The 17,686-nt window shown below is 31.7% G+C and overlaps 2 protein-coding genes across 4 annotated transcripts in view; both read right to left on the bottom strand.

The window, feature by feature from the left end:
- The window catches only part of LOC146995278 (uncharacterized), a 474,485-nt gene that overhangs the window by 154,391 nt on the left and 302,408 nt on the right, over nt 1-17,686 (bottom strand). The gene's annotated exons all lie outside the window — the stretch shown is intronic.
- Nucleotides 1,222-16,200, bottom strand: LOC146995281 (uncharacterized). The gene is made up of 2 exons (XM_085824510.1): nt 15,805-16,200; nt 1,222-2,665 (listed from the first exon to the last, which is right to left on the bottom strand). Exon 2 carries the CDS (start codon nt 2,546-2,548, stop codon nt 1,580-1,582), a length of 969 nt encoding a protein of 322 aa, XP_085680636.1. The 5' UTR covers nt 2,549-2,665; nt 15,805-16,200; the 3' UTR covers nt 1,222-1,579.

Genomic DNA, 17,686 nt, shown 5'->3' with positions numbered 1-17,686 from the left:
ATAGTCTCTACCGATGTAGAAAGGGATAGCTCAGAGCGTACTTTTGTAATTAGTAGTACTTATGTTTATTTACATTCTAGAAATACTAATGACTTTCAGAAGTTGTTTTCATAAATAAATGATTATGAGTACATAATTATTTAAAAATTGATAGTTACATTTGAGAAGGTCACTTAAATTTAAATTTAAAGCTAGAATATTCATAGAGATTTCTTTTAAATATTCCAGGAACTCCAGGTATCCCACTACACGTAAAAATGACATAGTGAGATAAAATTTAATGACGAATTTTGAGTTACTTAAATGATAAATTTATTCATTGCTTGTCTGCTGTATAAAAAGATATTTGAATTTCCAACGTTAAGCTCTCAAATTAATTTTTTCGTTGGGGTTGCTTTACTGTTATAAGCACGTAATTATAAATATTCTATATTAGAATAGTTCGTATTCTGATTAATGATTGTTTCGCTGTCTTTTATTGAAACATTTCTTGTATAAAAAGAAAATTTAATATAAATGTACGTTAAGTTTTCTTTCTTGTAAATCTCTTTATTACGTTACAAGCAAAACGAAAAGTGCTAGAAAGAATTCAACAGCATAAACTGGGAATAATTAGCCTATTGACTCATGCATCCACTCCCTTTTTTAAGAAAATAGAGAGGGAAACATTTTGAAAATAATTTAATTTTACGAATAACGTGGTTAAACGGTGGTAGCAGTTACAGTAAAAACAAAGTAAAAGAAAAGCGCTCTTGAATACATTATCTGTAACTATCACAATATTATTAATTTAAATTAATACTATTTTTCAATAAGAACTCATAATAAAATTAAAATTAATAAACTATCTTCATTTCTACTTCCCCGTATTTCACTCGCTCTTATTGTTGTTTACTGTGAATGTCTAAGCTTTGAATTATTTAATGCTATTGGAAGTAGTGTCTGTGTGGTCTGTGTGTGTAAAGATATATTCACCTTTATTCCTTCACCTTTATTCAACCATTCACCTTTATTCCTTGAGCAAATCAGTAAAATGGAAACATTCATTGCGAGGTCAAATACATTCTAAAATTTAGGCGAGCTCGATTATTGAACTCCTTGAGGAATGGAATGGGAAAACTGGGTGAACAATTTTAAAATTTCAGAGCCTGATGAGAAGAAAAATTCGCCACTAAATACGATAATTAATATTATGAATCGATTCAAGGAAGAAACACTAAATTCATAGTTTTCTAAAAAATTCAGAATTTATTAAAACTGTTTCTTTTACAGTTGTTTAGTTTTACTCTTTTCTCAATATCAAAAAGTACATATAAAAAAGCTTAAAATTTACAAATCATATGATTTACATCTGTTAAGATAACGTTTTTAAAACCAACTCGTACAAGTGAAATAGCGATGAAAACGATAAAATGTGTAACTCTGTTCTAGCTGACTAGTAGATATAAGCTGAAACAGAATACTCTGAGATCGGTGGTTATTGTGATATCATACTAGAAAATTCTTTACCATGCATTCGTATTCCTTCATCTGGATTTCTTTCATCCGGAATAATGGGCCAGTGCTAATAAAAATGTCATCAAATATGCAAACGTCTCGGTGCCAAAATTAGCCTTATACTACAGGAATTCATAAACGGATAGGTATCTGTACAATGGTTTATTTTCCACTTATGTTCAACTATAAAACTAAAATATTTTGTGAACATTTCCTTATCATAATCTTGATTGTCATCGTTATCAGGAACATAAATTCTAATATCACCATTGTCAAGATCGGCGTCTTCGTCGATGCGTAATTCCCTCGTAAGTATTTTTCGTTTTATTCTGCTACTTAATTTGTGCCAAGAAAACAAAACTGCCGCTAGATTTGACTCGTTAAGGGCTTTTTGAAACAAATTAAGAAAAAAACATTCCTGGCATACGAACGATTCGGGATCTTTCATATATTTAGACCACAGATGGACTACTGATGATCTTGTAAAATTATGATGAATACCTGCAACTAGTGAATCTTTCTTTTCCGATGACATTTGATTCCATAACTGAATAACGGATTCTTCTATACCGTATATGCATGATAATCTATACCGCTGATCATTTGAAATTCTGTTGTCTCGAATCAAGCGTTCCGCGATTTTCTTCTCATCTAAATGGCCGTTTGTCCAATCTGCCGGCGTCCAAAACTGTGCAGTGAAGTCGCAAGGGATGTTAAACATTGTCTTCCATTCTCCACTCCAAACTAATAGCTCTTGTGCAGTTGCTCGAATGCTATCAATTAAGCATTTCTGCACTGTGCATGGCAGAAAAAGTTCCTTGCACACTTCTGTAGAGCGCTTCGAAATAGATTCTTCCCAATCCATTGTTACGAGCTGAACAGAATAAAAATGTGCCCGATTCAGTTTAATGGAAAAAATATGTTTCTTGAGTTCAAAGTTATGACACATTTGCAAAGCAATTTTTTGAAGCGCCTGTTCCTTTAACAATGTTGGGGTTTTGGAAGAACCCTCTGTCATGAGTCCATCAACGTACGCTTTGTTGAAGATCATTTTTAGCTTGTTTTCCTCTTGTTACTTTCTATTAACAAATTCTTTTCCCAAAAAAGTCCGCTTGCAGTCGTCAAAGAAGCTTTCTCCGAACAATACTTCTTTGACAATTTTCTTCGCCTAAAAATTAAAATAAAATAATTATTAATATAGAGTACTTATTTGAATACCTCTGAACAAAATGAACTAAAAGAAACAAATTCAGCAATTCTGAACTTATTTTTGAACGTTATTAAAAACATTATTTTCTAAAGAACATGTAATATTACATTTTATCTGACTTTTGTGATAATAAAACTCATTCCTAGTACTACATGGAACAGAGTTAAATTTTTTAATTTAATGAATTAAAGGGCAACACTTTTTAATCAGGAAATAGCCTAATTATACACAAATCTATTGTTATTTTTTATGGGAAGAAAACTGTCTCATAAACCCTTAAAATGTAATTCGTATGTTACCTCGTAGAGACATAGAGTTCGTCGCTACGGGACACAGGAAAGGTGTGCACTGCCCTCGCTGTGATTCGAACTCCGAATCTCTCGATTGCGCGTCGCGCGTCATCCAGTTACTCCATGAAGGCACGGGCCAAATTCTGGCGGTGACAAAATATCATCCACCACCTTGTAGTTAAGACTACTTGTACAGTCTCTCTCTCTCTTTGTTTTTTAAAGAATTTTTTGAACTAAGAACATCAAAGAAATCCGCAGTGCCATCAACGGGATTCGAACTTTTTACTTCCCGATTATCTGTGGGACGTGCTTCCAGTTACGTCACAAAGGCAGCGGAAAGGTTGGGAGAAAATACCTTACAACCTTTTATTTCGTTAAAGCAATTCAAATCACATATTTTTTTTTTTTTTTTTTTTTTTTTTTTTTTTTTTTTTTTTAGTTTTGCCTATGAAAACAACTGTGAAAAAGGTTTTATTAAGGTGAAGAACATTTAATAAAGCCTTATTTTTTAGGCCTTACCCCATCTGAAATCTCAAAAAAAAAAAAAAAAAAAAAAAAAAAGATTCAATTTTTTAAAATTATAAGTAACTTTGTAAACAGGAAAATTCACATTATGAAATACATAAAATTTTAAAACATCACGGCTACAATTAAAAGAACAAATTTCGAAAGTTTCTTGTAACACCACTCCGTTTCTTCCAATTATAATTAATGCAAACACTGAAAAATATGAATAATGTATTACTGATTTAAAGCGAAATTTATCCGATTAAATTAATAATTTCAGTAGCATCATTAAACTTAAATTTATGGCATTCTTTATAAAATGTAACTTCTGATAATTTTTCTGTACTTATTTATTCCCAAAAGCTTATTACTTCATTCGTAATAAAAGAATAATATAAAAAATTCAATGTAATATCTAAAGCAAAAATATATTTCATACCTGTAAGAATTTATTTATTCCTTCCCCCCCCCCACTCTAAATCCTTTTAATCCATTTTTTTCAGCTTTCCCTTCGTTTTTAGTTTCCTAATGCACTTATAATAATGCAATGCATTTGTATATATTGAATCCCAATGCACTTGTATATATTGAAAACACCAGCTTTTTATTCTAAAACTTTGCGAGTATGTGCTAAATTATTTATTGTAATCAGTTTCCGTTTAGATTCTGCGCATTCTGCCTTAAATTTGAATATGAAAATAAGGCGTAAAATTTAAGCGAATGTAACTTATCTAGAGATATACGTATATGCCGCCTTTAGTTTAAGTACTAAAGGTCTAGTTCAAAGGAACTGTATGTGCTACGAATTTAAGGTCTAGCTGCCCAACCGGTGTTGTGGTTAGCGTCGCTGACTGCCATGCCGAAGAGCCCGGATTTGAATCCTGGAGAAGGCATGGTTGTTTGTAAATATATAGTGTCGGTGTGGCATGGCGGAACTCTAAATATGCCGCGAGCCGAAAGTCTTCTCGTGTGGTTTGGTGGAAGGCGAGAGGAGTGGAAGACCCTCGGACCCGCCCCCCCCCCCGCGTGCTGTCCATTAAAATTGGATGAACTGTAAGAATCGAATCGGAATATCGAAACTTTGAGGAAGTTAAACCCATCTGGATATTAAAATAAGGTTCGATAGTCGGGTAATATCTTTTTTATAAGCCAAATATATATTTATTTTAATGCTAGTGAGAAAATTATATTCCTTCGTGTACATTTTTATTTTATTTCAACAAGATTACGTAATTAAAAAAATTAATGCTTTTATTCTCAGAACAAAAATTATATACCCCTCTCGATAAGAAACATATTAAAATTAAATTTTATTTACTCCAGCAGAAAACTTATTCCTAATTTCTCAACATTTAATGCGGTAGAAAATCTAAAACCTGCCAGCACCTCAAATCGGTGAAATCCCTCAGATGTCAACAATAAAATGCAAATTGTTTTGGAGATTTTTTTATGTCATTTGAATGCTTTTTTGGCGATAGGTTTTTCTCATTCAATATTGTAGTTAGCTACGGTTCATGGGTTATCATTTTATAGTTGTTGTTGAATAAATATTCTGCCAAAAGTCACTAAACTTATGCTTCTAACTGAAGATTAATCATATGTCCTTTAAACAATGCATGTGGGATCGCGTACGTTACTTTCTCAGTCAGCAGATGGACTTATTATCGTATTCTTGGAGTGTTGGAAAGCTTTCTGTCGGAACAGAGACAGCAGATTGGCGGAAAGATGCTGACACTCAAAAGTAGGACAAGTCTAGACATTTATAGCAAGTCGCTTCAATAATGTTCCGTATCCTTCAGTAATTTAATGGTAGGAGCAGATGTTTAACTTCTTGTTCGGCATCGACGTATGTAATCTCTTCATGTTCATTTCTTCAATTAACCTTAATTATACGTAGTCATTGTCTAAAAATAAATGTATGAATCTACAGTACTGGGGTGATTATTTCCGAGCTACGGAGACACCGCATACATGCATGCAAGACTGCAGTAGCTGGTATTTTTGTACTTTTCCTTTAATGAAGCGATCCACCGAAGGCTGTGTGGTTGGTTTTCGTGACTTTCTCCATGTGACTGATAATTACATTAATCAGTCAGTCTACCTTAAAAAGTCCTTTACGAAAGCATCCCTGGTCTTGGGCAAACAACTCTTGCGTGCTTTGCCGTGCTCTAATAACCTAACCATTAAATGAGCAGCAGCCAAAATATAGGCAAGCACGTTATTTACAGCAACCTTACACGATTAACCACCTAAAACATTATGACTCATTAACGTTTCGATCCAGACACGTGGTTCGTACGAAATTTTAAGGATGACTAAAGATGGATTTTACGATCCGACTTTGCCAAATAATAAAGGCTCTCTATCTGATTTCTTATAAGAAAAGGAAAAATTTACTTTATTTTCAAGTGCTAAATGCAAGTTCGAAATGGACGATCATGCCAAGAGAAAAAAGAATGCAAAAACACAAAATTGGTTGAATGGAATTTTTCTTTTCACAAAATTCTGTAATTTTTTCACCTAAAATCCAGGTACGACTTGAATGTATCTTCCGCATTCTCCTAATTATTTCAATCCAAATTTTGTGCCAACATTTATATTTGGCGACAGCTGCTGCCTTGTAAATGTATATATATTAATCGATTGACACAGAGTAACTCGAGGGTTATCTGCTAATGAGAGGGATGCGTTCGTGGAAGGCTTTCTGGGAATATTTTGGTCTAGTATATAAAAGATCAACTTGTAAAAGTTGAGAAACTACATGAAGTAAAAATGAACTGGGTGAAAGCCCATATTGGTGTTTTAGGTAACGAGAGGGCAGACATGCTGGCCAAAGAAGCTGCTATGGGTAATGTTGAGGATGTGTAATATGAATATGAGGAAGTTTCCTTTGTAAATCCTCCACGACAGCATAACTTGCCTTTGGCAGACAGCCATCTTGTGCTTTGCTTAATTCAAATAAATTAACTTACTTAATTTGCTATTTTGTTTATTTCAAGTACAAATTTTAATTTTATTTCCCATTTAGTTCCGTTCAGTGTGTAACTTCACTCATATGATCATGTGCAGATTAAATGAAATTTTTTATTGTATATTTTTAATAGAATCTTTAATCTATTCCTAAATCGATTAATGAAATGCATGGAAATAGTAGCTCAATAGTTTTAAAAATATAATATATCTGAGAATATTTAAGGGAATTCTCCGAGAGTCTTAATATTTTATTCGTTTTATTCTTATTAATCTTCCATTATAGTTTAATATTTTATTCTGATCATAGTTTTTCATTTTCTAACAAATAAATTTGAATCTTTTTAGCATTAGAAAAAATCCTCTCCAAAAGCAATTCTAAAGGTCATTATTAAGCAACTAATTAGATATGTATTAAAGCAAGAGAATTAAGAAAGAAGTAGAATTTCCTCATGACGCCCATACCTTTCTTTAACAGCAATTTTTACTTCTACATCTACTAATCCAAATCTTACTGAAATGTGTTAGATTAATTAACAGTATACCGTATTTCTAGATTTCAAGCTTTGAAATAATGAATCAAATTGTTGTTTGGTTTTCAAATTGTCAATCAATTGTCAAAATTGTCCATTTTGTTTAGTCTGGATTGTTAAACAATCTAGATCTGTTTAACAATCCAGACTAAACCAAATGGACTCTACTTTATATGGGACTAAATAATTTAAGAAACAAGAAGAGTGACAAAATGGGTTTTAAAAAATATATAAAAAGATATATTTTCAAAACTAAGGTATTAAATTTAAATAGTATTTAATACCTGGAAGAGCAATTTTTAATTTTTAATGCAAATTGTTTAAACATGTAGAAAAGATATTTCATACTCTGTATCCTTTAAATGCAGTGATGTAATCAATTTTAGTACAAATGCTAACAGCAGGGTCAGATTTTGTACACGTCAGTTAGCACATATGCTAATAAAAATGTGTATCTTGTAAAATTTATATCATACTGTTAATAAAAATTTATACTATCACTAACAAGGGGGCTAATTTCAATCTTTGGTTTAGAAATAAAACTAAAAAAATCTTTCCCTTTTGCATTACTATGGGAAATTATTAGGATAGCCAATCATAGCTTTAAGCAATATTTATTGTATTTTGAATTTCCATTATCCGGGATATCTAATTATACATTGCAAAATTTCCACTGCAGTTTATTCTTTGAAACATCAGTATCGCCACATTTCAAAATGAAAAGAAATAAAATTTGATCCGAGGGGGGAAAAAATATTTTCTCGAGTTGAATTACGTGCTACGTTAGAATGTAAAATCATTTCTTTGCTAACTGGAAATCTGAGTATTACTACACCATTATTATATAATTTCTTGCTCCGAAACTTCGATTTGACGAATATGGCAGCCTCCATATTATGAAACTCAAGAGTAACTTTAGTCATATGAGGAGCGTAGCTCTATATTGTACTATATGTCATGAAACCAGATGACGAGCTATACTCGTCACATGAGTAAATTACTGTTGAATATGATAATAATAATAGGAGGCTACCCTATTCCTTGAAACGAAACCAGTTAAACTGAAAGCCAAAAGATGGGGACGTTTTCAGAGCACATTCCTACAACTCAAATGAAAATAAAACGTTTTAAAAGGGGACGTAGTGTTACAAGAATAAAATTAGAAGTGACACCTTGACAGTGTAAATAATGGAGGATTCCTTTGCACCTACCGGAACGTTTTCAAACTATCACACGCTTGAAGACTATTGGGTATATCTTATTTAAGATTAACTTTACTTTTTTGTCATTTTTGATTTTACGCAAGAAATTAAAATTGTAATTAACAATGTACCCGTACTATAAAATGAAACTTTTTTTTTTCAATAATAATTAGACGGTTAATTTTTAAGTCAGACAACAAAAATTAGCGTTATATGTTCAGATTTAATAATATAACTTTGATTTTGTGACTGAAATTTGAAAATATGACACTCCTTTTTGTTGTTTGACTTCTAAGTTAATACTTGTTCGGGGGTGTTATTGTATCTTAATTAAACGGTTATTTCACGCAAAAGTTTTCGTTCATAAATCTTACAGTAGAGGATTAATGAAACGTATAAATTGCACAGTTGTAAAAAATAACATTTTGTGGCCGTAGTACTGATAGGAGGAAAAAAATATTGAAAGACAAATCAAACTGAAGTCTGTAGTTTAAAGTAATCAGATATTCGAAAATAATCCAAGGTTAATTATTGCATTAACAACATTCTTTTTCGTCTTCTACGGCACAAAAGTCCAGGGTGAGTTTGGTTTTCTTCTCCCCTCGTTCCTCCGCCTTCGCAGTACAACTGGAAGCATACACAACGCGTATTCGGAGGTCCGGAGTTCGAATCCGGCGGGGGCATTGAACATTTTTCACGTCTCCAGCATCAAAAGATCTTAGCAGTTCTGCAAGTCACACCCGAACTAAAAGGGGGTGGATGATAATTCACAATCACCAGTATTTGACGACTGGTTCCCCTAATCACCAGTCGTCCTTTAAAAGGGGGAGGATGTAAGGTATTTTCTTCCTCCTTTCCGCATGCCTTCGTGGTGTTAATTGGAAGCCTACAACCAAGCCATACTCGGCTTTCCTGCTATTCTGATTGTTTTTTAATTGTTTTATTGTTAAATAATGTAATGTTAAAAATATTCAGATTGCTTCAGCAAATTAACAATATTAATTAATTAAAAATTTCTTGAAATTTAACTTAAGAGAAAATAGGTTTCGAAAATAATAATACATCACCATTCACCGCTTTTTCCCATACCTTACAACTGCTATGCATTTATATTATTATATATACAATATAATTTATATTAGTATATTGTACAATGTGTACATGGTATATGCTTTACAGATAGCATTTCCAATGCTACATGATAATAAAATAAAAATATCCTTAATGTATATCGGAAAACAGTTATATATAAAATTTGGAGTCCTGTGTTAAATATATGAATTTTTCAAAAAGTTAATAATATTATAAAGAAGCAAATATCTTCTTTTCAGATCACTCAGTTCGTTATAAGTATTGCTATATTACTGTTATAATTTGCAAACAAATTAAAAATATGTTGTTTCATGGAATGTTAGCAACTCGTAACACGGACAGTCGGCCAGACTTTAAATGAGTTATTGGAAACAAAACTTTGCCATAAATATATAATAGTCTCTTAAAAATGTGCTTGCACCATATGCATAATTAAAGCTAAAATTCTGCCAAATTCAGGTGCTCGAATTCTGTTTCGGCAAAAACATATAAATTCATTTGAATAAGTAACCTAAATCTAAATTTTCTTGAATTTGAGCTCTGAACAATTCGCGAATCCATCAAATAAGAATTCGAGAAACACAAATAAAGAAAAATATCACTCAATTTCTAAAAGTTGCTTAATAAAAAAAAAATAAAAAAAACTTAAAAACCTGCATTTAATGAAATATAAGTTCAAGAAAATGATTTAAAAAATATTGCTGCATTTGTTAAAACACAAATTAGAAAAATAAAACGTATAATTTAATCTTTTGAATCCTGGGGCTCATTCACTTGTTAAAATTTGATAAAGAATTCGAACAGCAATTCAGATTTTAATGAACATTTCAAAATTCAGCAGCCGTGATTGAGCTGTTTATCTGGTAAACAACACGAATCGTACGGGATGCAGCACTTTCTATGCTACTTATGCCTTAGCGTGAGTTGTTGAAACCATTCAGAATTTATTTGTTGATAGATTATTGATGTCCAGAATTATCGTCCAGATTTAAATTTAGTTTCGAGCAAGGGCAGCGCACCGATTGCTTGGAAATTCTCATGCATTTCATAATATTGCAGACTCATATACAATCAAACTGCAAAGGGCCGTTACCACTGGGGTTTATCTGAGTTAACGGAGACAGTTGATGTAACCGACGCATCTCCAAAACCAGTTTTTTTTTTCCGTAGGGCCTCAAGTTGAAAAATCTGAACTGCAGGCATAGCGGAGCTAGTCCAAAAAATATGTATTGTCAATTATTGAATTAAACATACACGTTCTTCGGCTAGTCGACACATGGAACTGACTTCGTTAGCTCAGATAAACCCCAGTGGGAACGGCCGTGACGTTAGAGAGGGAGAAGGCCGTGACACTTAATAACATGGCGGAGCTTTCCGTCCGATGTTATCGTCGGAAAGTCGTCTGAATTCTTAAATTTTCGTCGGAAATATAACTTTATCATGTTGCTTAGTTAATTAAAATAGCTGAAAGAAAGGAGGCTTTATATACATACACACTTTTTAAGCTTTTTACAGATATTTTAATTAACTTTGTGCATAAATATAATTGAAAGAACCGAAAAACAAACGAACATTTTACAAAAATTTAAACGCTAATTGAAAATTGCCACTGTCATGATAAATTGGGAAGAGGCTCTTAAGATAATAATTAATATTTTACCTAGGGTCAAGTATTTAATTATACGCGTTTCAGAGCAAAATATATGACCATCAACTTCAGCGTATGTAAAGGAAATACTTTGACATATTTAGTGAATGTGGCAATATTTTAAAAAGCACATAAACTATGCAGTGTTTGAAAGTTACCAGAAAAAAGAAACAGAACTACTATTTCCATTTAATATATAAAAAATCATTTAATGTTTTTTAAATAGCAAGCTGTTAAAAGTACAATAATTAGTAGCAATGCTGATGATTTTTAACATAATTTCTTTCGATCATATGTAAATATATTTATATACACTAAATTTAGACAATGGCAGATTCTCACGGTCATTTTACTCCTTTTTCCAAATCTATAACATTCCTTTGGGTACTTTACCTTGGATACTGGGCAGAAATAATTTGAATAATATACACAATAGTAAGAACTGCACATTTAAATCTGCTCTTCTTCAAATAGCACACAACAAAATGTTTTTTCTCATTTGTCTTGAGTCCCACCAGCGGCCGAGCGGTAAAGTCGCTGAACACTGGTAGTTCGGTCCGAGGTTCGAATCCCGCGAACGGGCTGGCTGCATGGGTGTTTTCGTGATTTTCCCCATGTGTAACGTGTATACGAGCCAGTTTTCCTTAGAAAGTCTTCCACGAAGGCATCCTTTCCCTTGGGCGGATAGCCTTAGTGTGCTTTGCCATAATTAAATACACCACCAACACACCACCCATTTATCTTGAATTTTTTTTTGCTATCACAAGCATGTACAAAAATTAAAAATGAAAATGGAATGTATTCAAATGTAATAATTAAAAAACATAACTTGCAACATTTGTATTCATACTAAGAGATATACTACAAATTCCAAAAGAAAAATAACAGAACTGCAATTTGCAGTTAATGTAAAATTTAATGTTTTTAAAAATTGTATGATTAAAAATGAAATAATTATGGGTTACAATATTTAGTAGTAATGCTGATGTTTCTTAGCACCATTTCTTTCAATCATATACATATTTTTAGGTTCTAAATTTTAGGATAATGCGAATTATGATTGTCGTGTATATGCTTTTTATTGCCAGTTGTGTATGTTGTTTGTTAGGTTATTTCATTTCAAATATGAATGTTGGAAGGCTTTTTTGTTATAAGATTTAGGTATGTTTCTTGTATGAAATATTTTTATCACATTTATTAGCTAATTTATATAGCATTTCATTTACATATGCTGGAGATATAGAAGTTGATGGTTATATATTTTTCTCTGAAACGCGAATAAATTAATACTTGAGCTTAGGTAAAATATTAATTATTATCTTAAGAACCCCTTCCCAATTTATCATGACAGTGGTAATTTTCAATTAGCGTTTAAATTTTTGTAAAATGTTCGTTTGTTTTTCGGTTCTTTCAATTATATTTATGCACAAAGTTAATTAAACTATCTGTAAAAAGCTTAAAAATTGTGTATGTATATAAAGCCTCCTTTCTTTCAGCTGTTTTGATTAACTAAGCAACATGATAAAGTTATATTTCCGACGTAAATTTAAAAATTCAGACGACTTTCCGACGATAACGTCGGACGGAAAGCTCCGCCATGTTTATTAAATGTCATGGCCTTCTACCTCTCGAAGGTCACGGAACGGCCCTGTACAGCGAACCCAGTTTATACTAAACCCCCAGATCTAACAAACTATCTGGTCCCGTCCAATTTCCTATACATTTTACACTTAATGTTACTTTATACGGTTATCTACGGTTTCAGTTGTTCAAAAATCAGATAACACCTTTTGTGGAAATCTTGGACTGAAAAATTTTGTATAAAACATTTTTGCGGTCTTTCTGCAACTTTCAACTGGAAAATTATTAACTCTTAAATTCCCCTCTTTGCGGTTAGAATAGGAAAAACTACGTTTGGATTACTTCACCTTTGGCTGTGTTCTAAACAAAAGGCTATGAGAGAAAAATATAACACACCTTCTTGTAAAATCAGAATACACAATATATCTTAGGAAAACCTATTGTGTCACGCACCAAGCCAAAGAAACTTTGATACATTGAGATAAAATGCTTTTAATTTCATTCTAGTTCTCTGAGTAATCAAACAGCACTCTGTTCAAGCTCGATGTTTATTTATAATTATAAATACTCGTTTTAAATGGAAAAGTGTAATCGGAAAGACACGTTTTTATGCTAAGTAATGTTTCGTGTAAGATTATTAAACTTTTTTTTTTTTTTTCCTTTGAGAACATACAGACTCCCCGTGCACCACATATGTACAACACGGGGCTTACAGAAGTAAGTTAACTAGAACATTAAAGGTTACATGTATAGATAAACATTAAAAATCACATGCATAAATAAAGCGAACAAAAGCAGAGAACAGCAGTCTGGACTTCACGAAAACAGATAAGTTCACTGGCCAAGTCACTCCGAACATTTTCAAATCGTTCTGTAAGCATAATATAGGCCCATCAAATGTAGGGCACGAGAAAATCAAATGTTCCACATCCTGAGGAACTCTTTTTGAACATTCACATAAATTGTTTGATCGTAGATTAAAACGAAACAGATAACTTGCAAATTTACCGTGACCAGATAAAAACTGAGACACTTTAAAATTTAACGAGAGGAAAGACTCGGAATTCAGTCTATGGTAAATAGAAGGAAGGAACTTTTTGGTGACTTCAGCATTACAAGATGAAATGTATTCCTCATTCCACATAGCTAAAAGCTTTTTATAATGAAAGGACTTCCAATAACTCTTTGGAATGCTAATGTTGATATCAATGGGTAAATTTAAGGCATCTTTAGCTAAGAAATCAGCTCTTTCATTTCCGTAGAAACCATGATGAGCACGCACATAAGCAAAGCAGATATCAATTGTGTTGAAACCGAAAAACAACTAACCAGAAATTTAGCTGTTTTGCATAATAATAATTAACTTTTAATGCATTTTTTTAATTAAAGTTACTATTAACATTTGTTTATGACAATAATAATTATAAAGAAGCAGACGTTCTTATGTAATTTATCAATCAACTTCGACCCTTCAGATCGGATAGAGTGAATCAAATTCTCGGCACCTTGAAGTTTGTTAAAGAGGAGTTCGACACCAATATAGCTTTCATGGTCGCTAATGAGATGACATGTAGTAATACTGAAATTGTAACAATCTCGTTTGTTTAATAATAAAACTCAGTTTTTCAAAATTCTGCGTTGAAACATATAATGGTTTTTCAACTTAAGATATGGAATGATCTCAATGCCCCCCCCCAAAAAAAAAGGCTCGAATCTTGAATCCTTTTTAAGATTTGCGGTATTCAAAACATCCCATCTCTATCATGCACTATTAGTTCTGACACAAAAGCAAATATATATCCTACATTGCTAAAACTCTATGCTATTTTTGTCTGTAATATTCAAACTAAGAACTTCCGCATTACGCTTTTAAAGCATTAAATTATGAACTATAAAAAATTAAATTTGAGAAAATGTGTTTAGAGAGGTTGCACATCTCTTAACACTCTTGCTAGTGATACATTCAATTCTACAAATGGACAGGAAAGTGTAAGCTTTAAATTTAGCCAAACGTTTCACTTAAAATTTTAAACGCAAGTTTTTGTAAGGATCTGTATCTTTAATTAGTGGGAAGAAGAAGAGGGAAAAAGACCATAGCTTTATGCGGTTAAAATATTCCAAGGATATAGTAATTAATATTTTCAATAGATAATTAAAATTACACGAATTTCTATAAAATAAGTTTACGAGGGTTGAACGTTTTTTGTAGAATACTATTTAAATTAGAGAAAGTTTATTTCTATAAATTTTATGATTATCTTAAGTCTTACGAAATTTAATTTCTATGCAACCTCTTAAATATATGTTATCACTGTTTCATTTAGTGTTTTAAACTATGCAATTTTGAGATTCTTCATATAAAATCAACAGGCCAAAATTTTTTTTATCAAAGTGAAGAATTTAAGTAAGAAATTGTATAGAAAACGATCGTATGAAATTTAGGTTTACAGTAATTTATAATAAGCTTGAAATTGCCGTAGTAATAGTTTACCTTAATGGTTCACTAATGATACTGGAATCACGAATTTATAGCCAATAATTGAAACAATGCTTAATCTTTCGAATGTTTTAAAATATCGAATAACTAGATATCAATTACGTTCAGATAGCTTTGAACTTTGTTCTGAACGTGAAACAAAAATTTTGTAACTACACATAAATTTCATGCTATCTAGTGATTAAAGGATAATACAATAGTTAACAATAATAACAATTTATTGTAATATCTAGAATCACATGTTATTTATTTGGAAAGAAAGAAGGCCTTTTGCCATACATTATAAAATGCATAAAATTTATTCTTCCATTAAATTTGTGCTGCAGGAAGTCATGTTCTAAATTAGTAAAATGTATTGCCAACTAAAACTTTTAACATGCAACAAATAAAACACTTGATAGTAAGGAACTTAAGTGAATTTTCCGAAATAAAAGATAATTTCATACAGCGGATACATAACATCTTGGCCGAGAATTTTATATGTCCTATTATTTGTAATAGTTAACACTTTTTGTTTTTCTCTCGATAAAATGTAGGTATTAATGGGTTTCGAAAAAAATGTGTGCCTTTATCCAACATTTGTATATTATACTTACAAATTTAAATCCAACTACAAAATCTAGTGCAGAAATTCTTCCAAGGCTAAAAATTTTGATAAGACGCGCAGGAATTCCTAAAATTACATGAATAACCTCGCAAAAAAGTAGGCATAATCATTTCTGCTAGATTATTAAATGCTTATTAGATTACTTAGAATAAAAAATGTTTTATACTTACCACGGGTGAAGAGATTCTGCTACTCCCTGAAGGATTCTGCTAGGAAACGTTTGGGCAGCAAAACACACAACTCCAACACGGCTGAGAGCAAATGCTTTTTTGCATTGAGGGATTGGATATTTCATGAAGGTTGCATTTCATCCGATTTCTGAGGAAGTCAGAGAAAATGATTGCATTAGCGGAAACCAATACTATCCAACAAAGGCATTGTTACTTGACCTTGTCACAAAGGAGACAGGTGTTTGCTAAATGTCAAAGAGTAGAACGGGCTTAGAATCCTGAAGACCCTACCCCAAGTCGAAAACATTTTTTCAATAGGTTGCGAAACAATAACTTTTATAAGGCGCATAAGTGAAGCCCCACACCCGATAAGAATTTTGCCCCTAGGAAATTGTCGAACTGGCGACGAAAAAAAAAAAAAAAAAAAAATAGGAAACGCAGCTTTCAGAAATTAGTTTCCACGAGGCAAACAGCTTTTTACGAGAATCGAAATATCCTTTTATTGAATAAGAATCTAAAATATTATTGTATAAGATCGTAAACATTATTGATGATTATAAACGTTAATGAATATGCCAGTTCTGATGAAAAATTGAGCTTTTGGCCCTAGATATGGAATGTTCCATAATAGGTAAATCCACATAAATGGGAGGTTGAGTGGGTAGAAAAGAAGAAAGTGATCCATTGTTATGGTGTTTCAGATTATTCTTGCCAAAGCTGGAAAGGGGGCTGAGATGTGACCTTCGGGAACTTAGATTTCCTGGTCAGCTGCAAATTCATGTGATATGAGGTCATGAAAGACATCTGAAACCTTTTCCTAACATTACGTCATTCGAGTGGGGATACTGAGGAAAGCAAGGTTTAGCACAATTTCGATTTCAACAAAATAAATCCTGGATTAAAATATGATTTTTCCAAGTTTCATCTTGTTATCGATTTCTTAAAATTACATTTTATGAATAATTCATTAAATATTTTACATAGAATAGCACATTTTGCATAGTGTAACAAACCCACAAATCTGAAAGTTTGCCGCTTGAGTATTCTTAAACTGTATTTCTCGTTCTTGTCGCCATCCAAATTGTGCAATATTAAAATATTGAGATTCTTAATTTATACTTTCGTAAAATTGTAAAGTTATTGTTGACCTTTCTTATTCTTTCCCAGATTATCATGTTTACATAAAATCACTAAATACTAATTCAGAATTCTGCTTTCAGTACTGATCGCCCACTTTTTCTGAATTTTGGACTGTAAATGGTTTCCCAGCCCTATTCCAATTAAAATAATTTTCAATGAAAATATCCACTATAAAACAAATACTCATTGCGTAAATTGTTGAGCTTTACTGTCTAAATATCCTTAATAAATTTTCTGAACAAAGTTTCAGCATCATATGCTGATCTCTTTCCATATTAATAATTATATAACAGCAGTAACATTTCTAATTGATCAAAAACAATATTCGTACAAGGAGTGCACTTATTCATTTCTTCAAAGAGAAAACAGATCATCGTGAACTATACTAGAAAAATCTATTAAGTATACACAGTGTGTCTCAGATACGAAGCTTTAGCTGTATTATGAACAAATTCTGCTTTTTAAGTATATAAATGTATAAACAATTAAAATTTATAATAAGACATACACAGTTTTTTAGTTTTGCTTCAAATAATCTTCTAGACAATCGCTCAAAACCAAAATACAGATAATTAAATCGAGATTAAACTTAAAACTCTTCTACAACTTCTCTTTTAAAAAATCTGAAGCAAATTTTAAAAAATTCCGTTTTAAATTTTACAAATGAAATTTGTGAAATTTTAGATCTTTAAAAAATAAGAAAACTTTATCATTTGGAAATCTATACACAGTTATACCAGTT

This window comes from Stegodyphus dumicola, chromosome 9 (assembly GCF_044657685.1).
Source record: "Stegodyphus dumicola isolate Sdum_Otavi_A_Nest chromosome 9, ASM4465768v1".
Taxonomy (NCBI): Eukaryota; Metazoa; Arthropoda; class Arachnida; order Araneae; family Eresidae; genus Stegodyphus; species Stegodyphus dumicola.
The sequence above is the reverse complement of the archived record's forward strand: the minus strand, read 5'-3'. Positions and strand labels throughout refer to the sequence as shown.

Bases quoted from the DNA above. Each gene is read 5' to 3' on its own strand.
- LOC146995281 (XM_085824510.1), bottom strand. From the start codon at position 2,548: ATGATCTTCAACAAAGCGTACGTTGATGGACTCATGACAGAGGGTTCT.